Raw genomic sequence first — 14,713 nt, 5'->3', positions numbered from 1 at the left:
TCACAATTGGTAGTATTTCTTTGTTTCCGATGGGTTATATATATATATATATATATATATATATATATATACGTACGTGTGTGCGCGTGTGTGTGTGTGTGTGTGTGTGTGTGTTTGTTTTTTTGTTGTTGTTTTTGTTTTGTGTTTTGTTTTTGTGTTGTTGTTGTTGTTGTTGTTGTTGTTTCGGGGGGGGGGGGGGGTTGTTTTGTTGGGTTTGTTCTCAGGCGAACGCGTTAACACTGAACTGCATGTACTTAATGTCAGGGGAATTAACTCTGTTAGGACATACCGTGAGACAATATTTTTTCCTTTGGAGTAAAACTTGATTGCCTCCCTTCCCATCTGAAAGTGGACCACCATCTATCTCTAGATGGAATGCTGCTATATTTTCGTAAGGTTCGGCGCAGTTCTGTTCATCTGTCTGACCTACCCAGTACTGCGTCTGCCTTTGTTTACATATTAGACTGTGGGGTTTTGTTTACATCTTGTGTATGAACATCTTGCGCCTTCCGAGCAGCTTGCATCTGTTGTAAAAATCCACTTTCAGTAATGAAGAATATCTCAAAACTGGAGGAGATATAATCTAATACTATTTGTTCTTTCGTATATACGTGTAGGTCTCTTTCTGCACAGGGCAGGAGACGGACGGTTCCAGGACTCTTAGACTTTGGCGAATCCGCTGCGTTGTGTTCAATGTAAGTAAAACATAGACAACTACGGACATACACTTTCTTCCACGATTTGTTGGTGGGGGAGACAAAAAATTTTAATATTATTGTTTTAATCCAAAAAAACGCACAGGCGTAGGAAGCGGGGCAGATATTTTGCTTTATATTTGCTTTATATTTGGCACCTTCCTACGCTACTGTTTAACGTATTTCAGCTAAGTCCCGATAAATCCAGGGGAAGATCCACGTTTTGTAAAAGCGGGTCCCAAAATTCGAAAAAGTTTATTCAAAGCAAATGAACCGTAGGCCTACAGGATGGGCCTGGGTGGGGCGACGGGGACATGTTCCCCTGAAATGTTTTGAAATAAGGATTCTAAAAGACGCGTTTATATGACAATTTAGTATTATTGTCCAGCGCCCCGTTCCACGAAACAATCTTAGCACTAAGATCACATTAGGCGCATAAGGTTGTTATACACTTAAGGTGATCTTAGTGCTAAGATCGCTTCGTGGAACGGGACCCAGCTACTGTTTTATTTGGGAATATTTTGTATAATAAAAATGTTTGGAGTTGACAAGGAAACTTTAAACTGGAGTAATTTGAATTCCAATTAAGTTTAATGACAGCTATATATTTCGGGGGGTGGGGGGGGGGGGGTATATCACTTCAGTTAAAGGCTTATGCTATATACCTGTATACAGATCTGAGCAAGGTGCTAACGGTTACTGGTTAGTGAGACAGAATCAATGTGGTGACCTTGCACTTTCCCAGTCAGCCGTTAAACTTAAAACATTGGATGCCAGCAGGCACCGAGGGGCGAACCTAGCACCTCTCAATCAAAATGCCGATAGATTAACCGCATTACCACCTAAAACGTTGTTCGTTCTTCATTTCTTTTTCTTTTTTTCTTGTTTTTCTTCTTTCTTGTTTTTTTTTTTTTTTTTTTTTTTTTTTTTCGTCGTTGTTTGTTGTTTGTTTTTAGTAGTAGTTTGAAGCGTGTATTGTTATTGTATTGTTATTTTTTTTTTTTTCTTGCAGGTTCCAACCTCCCGCCGTTGAAGCTGCTAACCGCAATGCTGTGGGCATGCTCAAAGAGGCGCTCAATGGCGCATTCGGTGACGTCACACAAGACGACCTCGACGACGCCCTACTGCGCGCCGCCATCCACGGGAATACGGCATGCGTGTTGATGCTGCTCGACAGCGGGGCCGACGTCACCGCCGGCGACATGGACAACGACAATGCCCTCATGTTGGCGGTGTGCAACGACCACGTAACTGTCGCCAGCATCCTGCTTCAGCAGTGCCTCGACGTCAACGCCACCAGCGACTACGGCCGAACCGCCCTGCATATGGCGTGCTGGCGCAGCAACAAGACGTTGGTGCAGATGCTGCTGACGGCAGGCACGGACACGTCGGTTAGAGACAAGTACGGCGACACCGCGCTTATGTTGGCCGTCCTCAACAACCACGCAGACGTAACAGTCACGCTACTGGAAGCCGGATGTGACGTCAACGCTGCGAACCACGACCGAGAACTTCCGCTGCACTACGCCGCGAAGATTAACAGCGCGGTGATAGCTGAGCTGCTGTTGCAGGTTGGCTGCGACGGCGAGGTCCCGAACGGGTGGGGCAGTACGCCCATGATGCTGGCCGCCTCGCAGAACAACGGCCGCGTCGTTGACGTCCTAGTCGAGTATGGCTGCAACGTCAACATACCCAATCGGTCGGACAAAACACCTCTCCATGAAATCGCCGCATTCGGCAATATCGAGTGTTTGAGACATCTCCTCGCACATGGCGCAGATCCTAACGCCATTGATGTGGATGGCAGACTTCCGGTTCACTATGCCGTTGCTAATGGAAACGCCGAGTGTGTCCTCTTGCTTATTCACGCTGGGACCGTCACCCGAGGATGTCTTGACATAATGCCAGAAACCCTCCAAACCCTGCAGAGATACACGTTACAACGCAGCTTACAGATCGCGTCTATGCTGTGGGAAGCGCGACTCTGTACGAACTCAGAACTGTTTCAGATTCGTGTTTCTCAGAACTGGGTGGGTGCTCTGAAGGACAAGTGCCCCGAAGGTTTAGCTTGGTTGTGTCGGACCAGTAGTAATCCTCGAACATTGTTCAGTGCGTCACGAGCTGTTGTTTTGGACCAGCTCCGCGACCGTGGCCCCGGAGATCTGAGATATAAGGTACGACTGATGACACAGGTTCCTGCTCCTCTGAGAAAAAAACTTCTGCTGTTTGACTGCTGCACGTGAGGATTCTGATTACAAACACCAAGAACATTACCCTGTTGCCACTGACTTTAGCCAAGGACATTACTCGTGCAACCTAAAGGAATTTGTCGCTTTAATCCTTTGATCTTTGGATAGGGTGTTAAAGAGTTATAGGTATCAATGTAGGTCAAATGTAAAGTACGTCGTTGACATTGATTACTCAATAAATGACGGAACTTAAAGGATGTAGTCCTTTGGAGAGAGCTTCAAAGTGATGTAGGCATCTATGTAATGTGTGGCGGAAGGTATGTCTTGAGTTGTGTTGTGTGCTTTATTTTTCAAGGAGAAGAGAGGTATATGTAGCTATACCCATGTCATGATTTTGTCAAATAACTTGATCTATAGTGTACAGAGATGCGGGTTTTGATGCGATAATGGTTTTGTGGTTTTAACTATACACATATTAAAGTATGTGACCAGAAATATATATATATATATATATATATATATATATATATATATATATATATATATATATATTTGCAGCTTTTTTAATGTCTAGCGGCTGCGTCTTGCGATGTAGTGATTATGAATGTATAAGACTGTGTACAGCCATGTTGTCATTACAAAGAAAACGATATATTAAACTAATATTATAGCTAAAACTATTTGTTATCATTCATTTTAGAACATGAGGATCAGGTTACGCAAGTGCCCAACTTATTGAATTGACTGAAATAAGTAATGCATAAAAATTAAAATGATTTTATGATTGGTTTATGGTAATTTTATAAGATAATGTCTATAAAGTAAATTGTTAATTTTGGTAACTATTTTAAATTGCAATGGATTCCCGGAGGCGCGGGTGGGGATATTGTTATTGAGGATACTGAATTATTTTCTGTTAAGAAAAAGCTGTTGGAGATAGGGTCTCCAAGAGTACCCGGGCACAGGTCGAGTCTAGCTAGAATCGAGTCCGTTCACAGGACTCGAGTACCCGTGCAACGAAGAACACTCATTTAATTACACATGGGGGGGGGGGGGGGGGGGGGGGGGTCTTTTTTGTTTTTTGTTGTTTTGGTTTTTTTGTGGATTTTCTCTTTCGTTTCTTTTTTTTTCTTTTTTTCTTTTTTTTGGGGGTGGGGGGTGGGGGGGAGAGTTTACGTCATTTGCCATATGCTTCCCGCTGGTTACAGGGCTATGAAACATGGATGGAAAACAAATGTCGAATGTGTGCAATAGCATGATTTGGCATTCAAGTTCAGCGCTAGAATTAAGATGCATAATACTATTTCATAGTAACATTTTAGCAATGACTCTATATAATGATGGTATTTCTACCTGTGTGTCTACTAGGTTACCAACACTGGTCTACTAAGTTACTTTGTTGAAGGTAACTTAGCAGACTGTAACATAGTGGACATTTTCTTAAATGTCTCATCCTATGACCTTGCTAGTCTGACGTATTACCACTCAGGCTCTTGTTTTAGGTTTTGCTATACTTAACCTACTTTGTGGTGCAATGGTCAAACTCATTCAATACATTGATGGATTACTACATCGGTAACCTTGCAGACATATAATAAAGGTACGACTGACTCACGTTTCCAAAATTTTAACTAAATTAGAAATATGTCACATCTGATCAAAACCATGCTTCTCATTACTGATAGGGATTGCAATGCCATTTGGTGAGTATTTAAAAACATTCCATATGTATCTCTCAGTGACTGTACTTGTCTAAAATAAACTAATAACATAGTGGACATAATAAATAGGAACACAGAGTAAATCATAAATAATTTCTATAGCTTCAACAACTGCGTAATTTATATAATTGATTTCAATACTGGACACTATCCAAAATAAAACTGTTTTGAATGAAAAATAATACTACCTGTATATTTGGTTCATACAACAGAGTGTTTAGGACAGTAACTTAGTGGACAAATTTGACAAAATTAGTTTTTTGACTATCAGTTTCGGTGAAATAATTATTATTGAAATGATGAATGTTTATGTTCTTGCTAAAGCATGATCCACAATTTTTATTTTTATATAAAAGATAAAAGTGAAGTAATTTTTTACTGAATAAATGGATGGGGACAAAATCATCCATTATTTTTTACCTTTTCTGTGGAATGACGCATATTTATAACATGAAATAAAGCTTTACAGAGACAGAAATATTTGGTCTATCGGGACCCCATATTATACTTGTAAGCTCACCCAACCAGGAAAGGAAAAACTAGCTTTACCAGTTGCAGTAGGCAAATGAAAGCAACAGCGGTTTAGTTTGGGTATTACATGGGGGAAACAAACTCGCACATGGGGAAACGAACTCGCGAGGATACGGAATATACCGAAAGATACCGAACCCGACAATTTTACAAAGGCAATATTTACATCACGTGATCTTGGCACCATAGCATGTGATTGTCACAAGGAAGTTGATCTGTAAAAATGTTTGTTACCGATGATATGTAGTCTGTTATGAGTATAAAATCTGTACACAGTTAGACAAACAATAAGGTAATCACAGATGTTGATTTATATGATTTTAATGTAACCTGTCGTATAATATATTCATTGAACGGGTCATGCGATCAGTTGAGGCCTGCGTTCAGTAAACGTTGCTTCCTCGTGTGTGTTTGCTATATTGTCGCTGATACTCAGGAACGCCTCTTGGAAAAAATGTTTGTTTTGTTTAACGACACCGCTAGAGCACATTGATTTAGTAATCATCAGCTATTGTATGTCAAATATTTGGTAAATTTAACATATAGTCTTAGAGAGGAAACCAGCTACATTTTTCCATTGGTAGCAAAGAACGAGAAATAGAGGGGCATACAATCCCGTACGCCTGTCAAAAAACCACGTAACAAATTTATTACCTTTTAGATCTTTGTTTTATAATTAAATTAAAATTACACTAACAGTCAAACTTTTAAATAAAGTACACACATATTTTGAGTTTGAGTTTAATAATAACATAACATCAAATTCCTCAAAATGTATTGGATTTTTTTGTAAACAGATAACTTAGTTACTATGCAAAGTATTTACAGCTTTCGCGTTAGCTGTTTGGGTGTTAAGAGTGTCAACAAGGATTCTGGGTGGTTTTACCCTGAAATCATTTCAAGCCCTGTGTTCCACAAAGAGAAACAACTCTTAGCATCTTATTATCTTGGATGTTTCAAACATTTACAATTATGTTGTAATCATATTGGGAAAACAAAATTGAACACCCGCAGTCGAACAAAAATATTTGTCATGTTGTACTAACTTGTAGAATCTGTTAAAAAGCATGTCGAGTCATTACTTAAAATATGTTCATGATAATTAGCCCAAATTCTAACACAGTAACTGATTACGCAATGCTATATTGTAGTATTAGGTTTTAATACATAAAAAACTACAATATAGCAAAAAATTTGGCCAAACGTGCTCAAGAAATCTTCAAATAAACAGTAAAAATAAAATTTACTGAACTGTGGTATTCCCATTCATAATGAATTCAAGTCTTTTAACAAATTTAATCAGTGAGGCGTGTTGAAGAAAATTTTGTTGGTCTCATCTTCAGTTTGTATTTTAGTACAACCAATTGAGCAGTCACATGACATTTCGCACACCACAACAAATTCTGTATTTTCCCGCAAATGAGATGGTGTACTTGTGGTATGCATTGGCTATTGACCAATCAAAACGCATCAAATTTATCTAAAAGGTAATATATACATGTATATAAACATGGATTCTTTGGATGAAATTCGCTAAATTAGGTCAAGTAAAAACTGTATTAGCTTATCATTAACATTCAAAACATGGGCAGGGGAGTTGCAGGATGTAGTTCAGTGGTAGAGTGCTCACCTGAGGTGTGCTGGATAAGGGATTTTATGAAGTACGTCTTGTCTGGGGAGGGAATGTGTGAACGGTTACTTGGTGCTGTATAGGTAGGTGGTAGCAGTAAGACTGCAGTATTAACACTAGATGCCATGCTAGCTGTATAGTTTGTATAATATACAGTAGCAAAATGTATATACACGTCTACTGGTGAATACATTCATGGATGGATTGATTCATGGATGAATGGATTCATGGATGGATGGTTTCATTGTTGGATGGATTCATGGATGGATACATTCATGGATGGATACATTCATGGAGGGTTTCATGGATGAATGAATTCATGAATGGATGGATGGTTTCAAGGATGGATATATGGTTTCATGGATGGCTGGGTGGATTCATGGATGGATGGATGGAACAGGTTTCATGGATGGATGGATTATTTCATGGATGGATGGATGGTTTCATAGATGGATGGGTGGTTTCATAGATGAATGGATGGTTTCATGAATGGATTTTGTTACTTGCTAACATATTTGTTAAATTGTATACAATATTCAGTGATGTATTATTTGGCTAATAATTTGCTCTGTATTTACATTTTAATATTTAGTTGACATTAATGAGTGTGGTGCTAGTAAATGAAACCATCAATATGATAGTACTTGTTATTTAGACCTGTCCTGTAGGGCGTCTGCTTGTTTTGTCAGGAACTGTCATGGTCGTCCTCACTGTTGACATTGATGAGTGTGGTGCTAGTAATTGAAGCCATCAATATGATAGTACTTGTTATTTAGACCTGTCCTGTAGGGTGTCTGCTTGTCTTGTCAGGAACTGTCATGGTCATCCTCACTGTTGCAGCACGTTGGTAACGTGGAATCCATAAACAATGGGACAGAGTTTGACGTCATCAACAAAGTCAACAAGATCTACACACATATTTGATCAAAGTCCTCTTGTAAAGTCGTGAGTCTGATTTGGATATTAGATATTCATTACAACCCAAATACTGAGCAGATAATTTTGTTCTTATAATGAATGAATGAACGAATGAATGTTTAACAACACTACAGCATAACAATACATATCAGCTAAAGGGCATCAAACAAAGATATGTCCATTTTCATTTTTGGAGTTTATTTGACAAAGTATACTATAAATATCTGATTCAAAAATAATAATAACAACAGAAATAATAATAATAACAACAGAAATAATAATAACAACAGAAATAATAATAACAACAGAAATAATAACAACAGAAATAATAATAAGAACAACAGAAATAATAATAATAACAGAAATAATAATAATAACAACAGAAATAATAATAACAACAGAAATAATAATAATAACAACAGAAATAATAATAATAACAACAGAAATAATAATAACAACAGAAATAATAATAACAACAACAGAAATAATAATAATAACAGAAATAATATAACAACAACAGAAATAATAATAACAACAGAAATAATAATAACAACAACAGAAATAATAATAATAATAATAACAACAGAAATAATAATAATAACAGAAATAATAATAATAACAACAGAAATAATAATAACAACAGAAATAATAATAACAAATAATAATAATAACAACAGTAATAATAACAACAGAAATAATAATAATAACAGAAATAATAATAATAACAACAGTAATAATAACAACAGAAATAATAATAATAACAGAAATAATAATAATAACAACAGAAATAACAATAGAAATAATAATAATAATAACAGAAATAATAATAAAATAAATAAAAAGATAACTTTAAAAATTTCAATAGCTATGGCATTAGATCGTATTTTTCAGTGCTGAGTCTGCTGACAGGGTATCAGGTTTATTTTTAAGTTTTAATTGTGTTAATTGTTTTATTTTCATACGATTGTCATGTTGTTATTGTCTAATCCATACGATTGTCATGTTGTTATTGTCTAATCCACACGATTGTCATGTTGTTATTGTCTAATCCATATGATTGTCATGTTGTTATTGTCTAATCCACACGTATGTCAGACACCTGTAACCCAGACTGACCCGAATCATGTCATCTCACCTGAACATCGATGAGGGGCAGCCATTGCTGTCTGGCACATCCACGACAGAGAACGACAATAACAGCGATGATGGTCACAACTATGACAACAGCGCCTACAGCCATGACGGGATGGGTCTGGACGAGGTGGATATTAACCCTTACGAGTCTGCGCCACCTGAACGTAAACAGCGGATCTCAGGAAGGACTCTGATGGTGGTTGGAACGATTCTTGTCACAGAGTTGTGTGAGAGGCTGACATTCTACAGCGTGGTCGGCAGCATGGTCCTCTACTGTACAAGTCATCTCAAGTTCCCCAGCATTGACGCCGCCAACATCAGTCTCATCTTTCAAGGTGTCTCACGCTCTCTCTCTGTATCTCTCCTTCTCTCTTTGTCCCTCTTCCTCTCTCTTTCTCTCTCTCTGTCTCCCTCTCTCTCTTTTCTCTCTTCCTCTCTCCCTCCCTCTTCCTCGCTCCCTCCCTCTTTCTCTCTCCCTCCCTATCTCTGTCTCTCACTATCTCTGTCTCTCTCTACCTCCCTCTATATATCTGTGTTGTTCTGTCTGTCTGTCTGTCTCTCTCACTCTCTCTCTCTCTCTCTCTCTCTCTCTCTCTCTCTCTCTCTCTCATATACATACATACATACATACAAACATATATACATACATAGCTCAGAGAGCATCGTGGCTAGTCGGCAATTTGCGGGCGATTTGGTGCCACATGTTCAAGTCCCAGCAACGGCATGGGACAATTTGTGAGGCCAGAAAGAATTTAATTATCTCCTGTGCCAGTGCGTTAATATCTATGTATGTAATAGTCAACCTCGACATACATACAATATATAGATATTCATACATCAATACATACTAGTCAGTGCCAGGTCTGCCCACTGTTTCGTGCACGTAAGGAGGATCGACCGCGTAGATTGTAGGCCCCATGCATGTGGTCGAGTTAAAGAGCATCCTTTTTATGGATGCCTCGATAGCTTAGAGCGCATCGTGGTTTGTCTCTCGCAATTTGCAGGCGATTCAGTGCCACAGGTTCGAGTCCCAGCAACGGCATGGGACAATTTGTGAGGCCAGAAAGGATTTAATTATCCCCTGTGCCAGTGCGTTAATATCTATGTATGTAACAGTTAACCTTGACATACATACAATATATAGATAATCATACATCAATACATACATACATGTGTTACCGAAGTGTAGTATGTAAGAACACGAACAACTCAGCAGGGGTTTAGGGTTTATTCTGGATCATCAATCGGGTGGGATATGAAGATCGCTGGTTTCAGATATCACTACATATATAACAGACATACATGCACAAACAAAGACCCTGAAATAAGAAAAAGGGAATACTTAAAATCACATATATATTGAAATCTCAGTTATAATAAGTCTTAACATTAATTATATACTTCAGAATTAACCTATATACTAGCCTGTGTTATCACACTGACCTTTTAAGCATTAATACAGAATATCTTATCCAACCACATATCCATACATTAAATTCAATACATCATTGAATTTAAGGAATCATAAAATGACGACTTAGAAATCACTGATTACACATATAACATTATTTAATACATTGAATGTCCTATTCTCAATACACACTATAAAATCACTTATAACATATTTCATAAATACAAAGCTAAATAAACCATAGCCTGTCTACAAATCGTTTACCTACCGACTGTGGGTTGGGTCTTTATATAAGCATAATGCTGGTTGTCACCTACGTGATTGTGGCACCTAATAATAAAATAAAGTCAATTAAGTACACATAAATCCATACGTGTACACAAACTAATTAAACAACTATCTCATAATAACTTAGTTATTATGATATTTTATTAAATACTGTAAATTAGATATTATAATCATTTATGATACAAAATATAGACTTTAACCTATTCTGCTAGCTATTCTATAAATAGAACGTAACCATTTAATAAAAAGCTAATCAAGCTAAATCACAATGTTATATTTAACATAACTACAATACTATTACTATATTATTAATCACTAAATCTCCTAATGTCATTTCTTGATTAAAATAAGTAATTAAAACAGGTAGTTACGGTGTAAATCATGTACAGTATGTATTTACAGTTGCTGTTAATAAAAGCTTGTCTTCTCATAAAGTGGTCTGTTCTCCCTGAATGTCATAAATCTTCTGACCAGGAGAACACAGAAACAATGACACTGGGCTTGCAAGAACTGAGTTGTCAGTGAGCACAACCCAAGCCCAGAAAACCAGAGAAAGCAAGAAAACAAAGAAAGCCTGCGCAAGTATAAACCTGACAGAATAAAACTATGTGAACAGTATTTTAAAATAGTATGTGTGCAGTGAATGTAGTTTAAAACACCCGGTAACACATGTATCTCTTTCTCTCTCTTGATATATTGTAAATGTTACAATTTGTTTAATTGAAATATTTCCTTGAAACAGTCAAATCCAATATCAATTCTGAAAACTGAAGTATAATGCACTAATCTTGGGTATTTAATATTCTTATACAAATACATGACATAAAATAACATAACACTGGACATTAAGGGGCGTAGCGTGATCTGGACCTGGGGGGGTTTGAATATGAACCAAGTGGACCTTTTTCTATTTTGTTTTTGCACCACCCTAAAACTCCATATTTATAAACCTGTATGTTTTAGTACCAGCCTACGCCCCTGACATTGTCAAAGAAAATTCACAACTGATATGATTACAAGAATGATACATATTCAGGAAAAATACACAAATAAAGAAGAAAATGTGAGTGTGTCATGTTTCTTTCATTCGCCGTAGAATGGACATTTAATTACTAACGTGTGTTTGATCTCTTTACAGGTACAGTTTACTTACTACCGGTTGTCGGGGGTTACGTAGCGGATGTGGTGGCTGGACGATACAAAACCATTCTGGGATCAGGACTCATCTATTTAATAGGTATCGTAGAGCTGGTATTTACTACTAGCGTCTTCAAGGGTGTGTGCAGAAGGGGGGGGGGGTTGCAAAATGAACACCCCTTCCCCCTACCACCTCCACTCAATATGATTGTTTTATTTGTTATGACCCAAATCCCGTTAAAAACTTGTCAGTCACAACAGTCTAGATGCCCCTCTATAGTTGTCTGTTCACACATGATCTTACCAGGTACACTATATATAACTAGTGTCTGTTAGGTACCCTATAACTAGTATACTAGGTGCAATATTACACAACATCTTACCAGGTGCACTGTATATAACTAGTGTCTCTTTGGTACCGTACAACTAGTATACTCGGTACAATATTACACATGATCTTACCAGGTACACTGTATATAACTAGTGTCTGTTGGGTACCGTACAACTAGTATACTCGGTGCAATATTACGCATGATCTTACCAGGTACACTGTATATAACTAGTGTCTGTTGGGAACCGTGCAACTAGTATACTCGGTGCAATATTACGCATGATCTTACCAGGTACACTGTATATAACTAGTGTCTGTTGGGTACCGTGCAACTAGTATCCTCGGTGCAATATTACACATGATCCTACCAGGTACACTGTATATAACTAGTGTCTGTTGGGTACCGTGCAACTAGTATCCTCGGTGCAATATTACACATGATCCTACCAGGTACACTGTATATAACTAGTGTCTGTTGGGTACCGTGCAACTAGTATACTCGGTGCAATATTACACATGATCTTACCAGGTACACTGTATATAACTAGTGTCTGTTGGGTACCGTGCAACTAGTATACTCGGTGCAATATTACACATGATCTTACCAGGTACACTGTATATAACTAGTGTCTGTCGGGTACCGTGCAACTAGTATACTCGGTGCAATATTACACATGATCTTACCAGGTACACTGTATATAACTAGTGTCTGTCGGGTACCGTGCAACTAGTATACTCGGTGCAATATTACACATGATCTTACCAGGTACACTATACATAACTAGTGTCTGTCAGGTACCGTGCAACTAGTATACTCGGTGCAATATTACACATGATCTTACCAGGTACACTGTATATAACTAGTGTCTGTCGGGTACCGTGCAACTAGTATACTCGGTGCAATATTACACATGATCTTACCAGGTACACTGTATATAACTAGTGTCTGTCGGGTACCGTGCAACTAGTATACTCGGTGCAATATTACACATGATCTTACCAGGTACACTATATATAACTAGTGTCTGTAGGGTACCGTGCAACTAGTATACTCAGTGCAATATTACACATGATCTTACCAGGTACACTATATATAACTAGTGTCTGTCAGGTACCGTGCAACTAATATACTCGGTGCAATATTACACATGATCTTACCAGGTACACTGTATATAACTAATGTCTGTCAGGTACCGTACAACTAGTATACTCGGTGCAATATTACACATGATCTTACCAGGTACACTATATATAACTAGTGTCTGTCGGGTACCGTGCAACTAGTATACTCGGTGCAATATTACACATGATCTTACCAGGTACACTGTATATAACTAGTGTCTGTCGGGTACCGTGCAACTAGTATACTCGGTGCAATATTACACATGATCTTACCAGGTACACTGTATATAACTAGTGTCTGTCGGGTACCGTGCAACTAGTATACTCGGTGCAATATTACACATGATCTTACCAGGTACACTGTATATAACTAGTGTCTGTCGGGTACCGTGCAACTACTATACTCGGTGCAATATTACACATGATCTTACCAGGTACACTGTATATAACTAGTGTCTGTCGGGTACCGTGCAACTAGTATACTCGGTGCAATATTACACATGATCTTACCAGGTACACTATATATAACTAGTGTCTGTCGGGTACCGTGCAACTAGTATACTCGGTGCAATATTACACATGATCTTACCAGGTACACTATATATAACTAGTGTCTGTCGGGTACCGTGCAACTAGTATACTCGGTGCAATATTACACATGATCTTACCAGGTACACTATATATAACTAGTGTCTGTCGGGTACCGTGCAACTACTATACTCGGTGCAATATTACACATGATCTTACCAGGTACACTATATATAACTAGTGTCTGTCGGGTACCGTGCAACTAGTATACTCGGTGCAATATTACACATGATCTTACCAGGTACACTATATATAACTAGTGTCTGTCAGGTACCGTGCCACTAGTATACTCGGTGCAATATTACACATGATCTTACCAGGTACACTATATATAACTAGTGTCTGTCGGGTACCGTGCAACTACTATACTCGGTGCAATATTACACATGATCTTACCAGGTACACTGTATATAACTAGTGTCTGTCGGGTACCGTGCAACTAGTATACTCGGTGCAATATTACACATGATCTTACCAGGTACACTGTTTATAACTAGTGTCTGTCGGGTACCGTGCAACTAGTATACTCGGTGCAATATTACACATGATCTTACCAGGTACACTGTATATAACTAGTGTCTGTCGGGTACCGTGCAACTAGTATACTCGGTGCAATATTACACATGATCTTACCAGGTACACTGTATATAACTAGTGTCTGTCGGGTACCGTGCAACTACCGTATATCTTCGCCTATAAGTCGATTTTTTTTCACCCAAAAATTATTTTATAACTTGGGGGGTCGACTTATAAGAGGGTAAAAAAAGTTCACCAAAAAATATTACTGTTTTGGGGATTATTTTACAAGTTTTATTGTTGAAGTATGCCATGTATTTATACTCAAATATGTTAATTTGACACATTTATTTTTTATAACCTATTTTTTTTGGCATTAGAACGGTTTTGGTTATGCGAAAGGCGTACGATCTCACTCACATGCCAAGACAACAGTCCACTTAGTTAAATTAACAGTCATAACTAATAGTAAAAATGTAAACAATACCAACTACCTGTTGCC

The 14,713-nt window shown here is 37.9% G+C and overlaps 2 protein-coding genes across 3 annotated transcripts in view; both read left to right on the top strand.

Annotated features, from left to right (window-relative positions):
- Positions 1-377: 377 nt before the first annotated feature.
- Positions 378-3,644, top strand: LOC121379381 (serine/threonine-protein phosphatase 6 regulatory ankyrin repeat subunit C-like). The gene is made up of 2 exons (XM_041507971.1): positions 378-695; positions 1,708-3,644. Coding segments are annotated over exons 1-2 (1,233 nt in total). The 5' UTR covers positions 378-693; the 3' UTR covers positions 2,939-3,644.
- A 1,669-nt stretch (positions 3,645-5,313) lies between these two features.
- Positions 5,314-14,713, top strand: part of LOC121379242 (solute carrier family 15 member 4-like) — a 35,737-nt gene continuing 26,337 nt past the window's right edge. The window contains exons 1-4 of one of the 2 annotated variants that reach the window (XM_041507761.1): positions 5,314-5,428; positions 7,577-7,711; positions 8,780-9,153; positions 11,656-11,754. In XM_041507761.1, the coding sequence (XP_041363695.1) occupies positions 8,808-9,153; positions 11,656-11,754 (445 nt within the window). In that variant the 5' untranslated portion in view covers positions 5,314-5,428; positions 7,577-7,711; positions 8,780-8,807. The remainder of the gene's footprint in view (positions 5,429-7,576; positions 7,712-8,779; positions 9,154-11,655; positions 11,755-14,713) is intronic. The other variant, XM_041507762.1, reaches the window with a different exon arrangement.

This window comes from Gigantopelta aegis, chromosome 8 (assembly GCF_016097555.1).
Source record: "Gigantopelta aegis isolate Gae_Host chromosome 8, Gae_host_genome, whole genome shotgun sequence".
In the NCBI taxonomy this organism is placed as follows: Eukaryota; Metazoa; Mollusca; class Gastropoda; order Neomphalida; family Peltospiridae; genus Gigantopelta; species Gigantopelta aegis.
The sequence above is the reverse complement of the archived record's forward strand: the minus strand, read 5'-3'. Positions and strand labels throughout refer to the sequence as shown.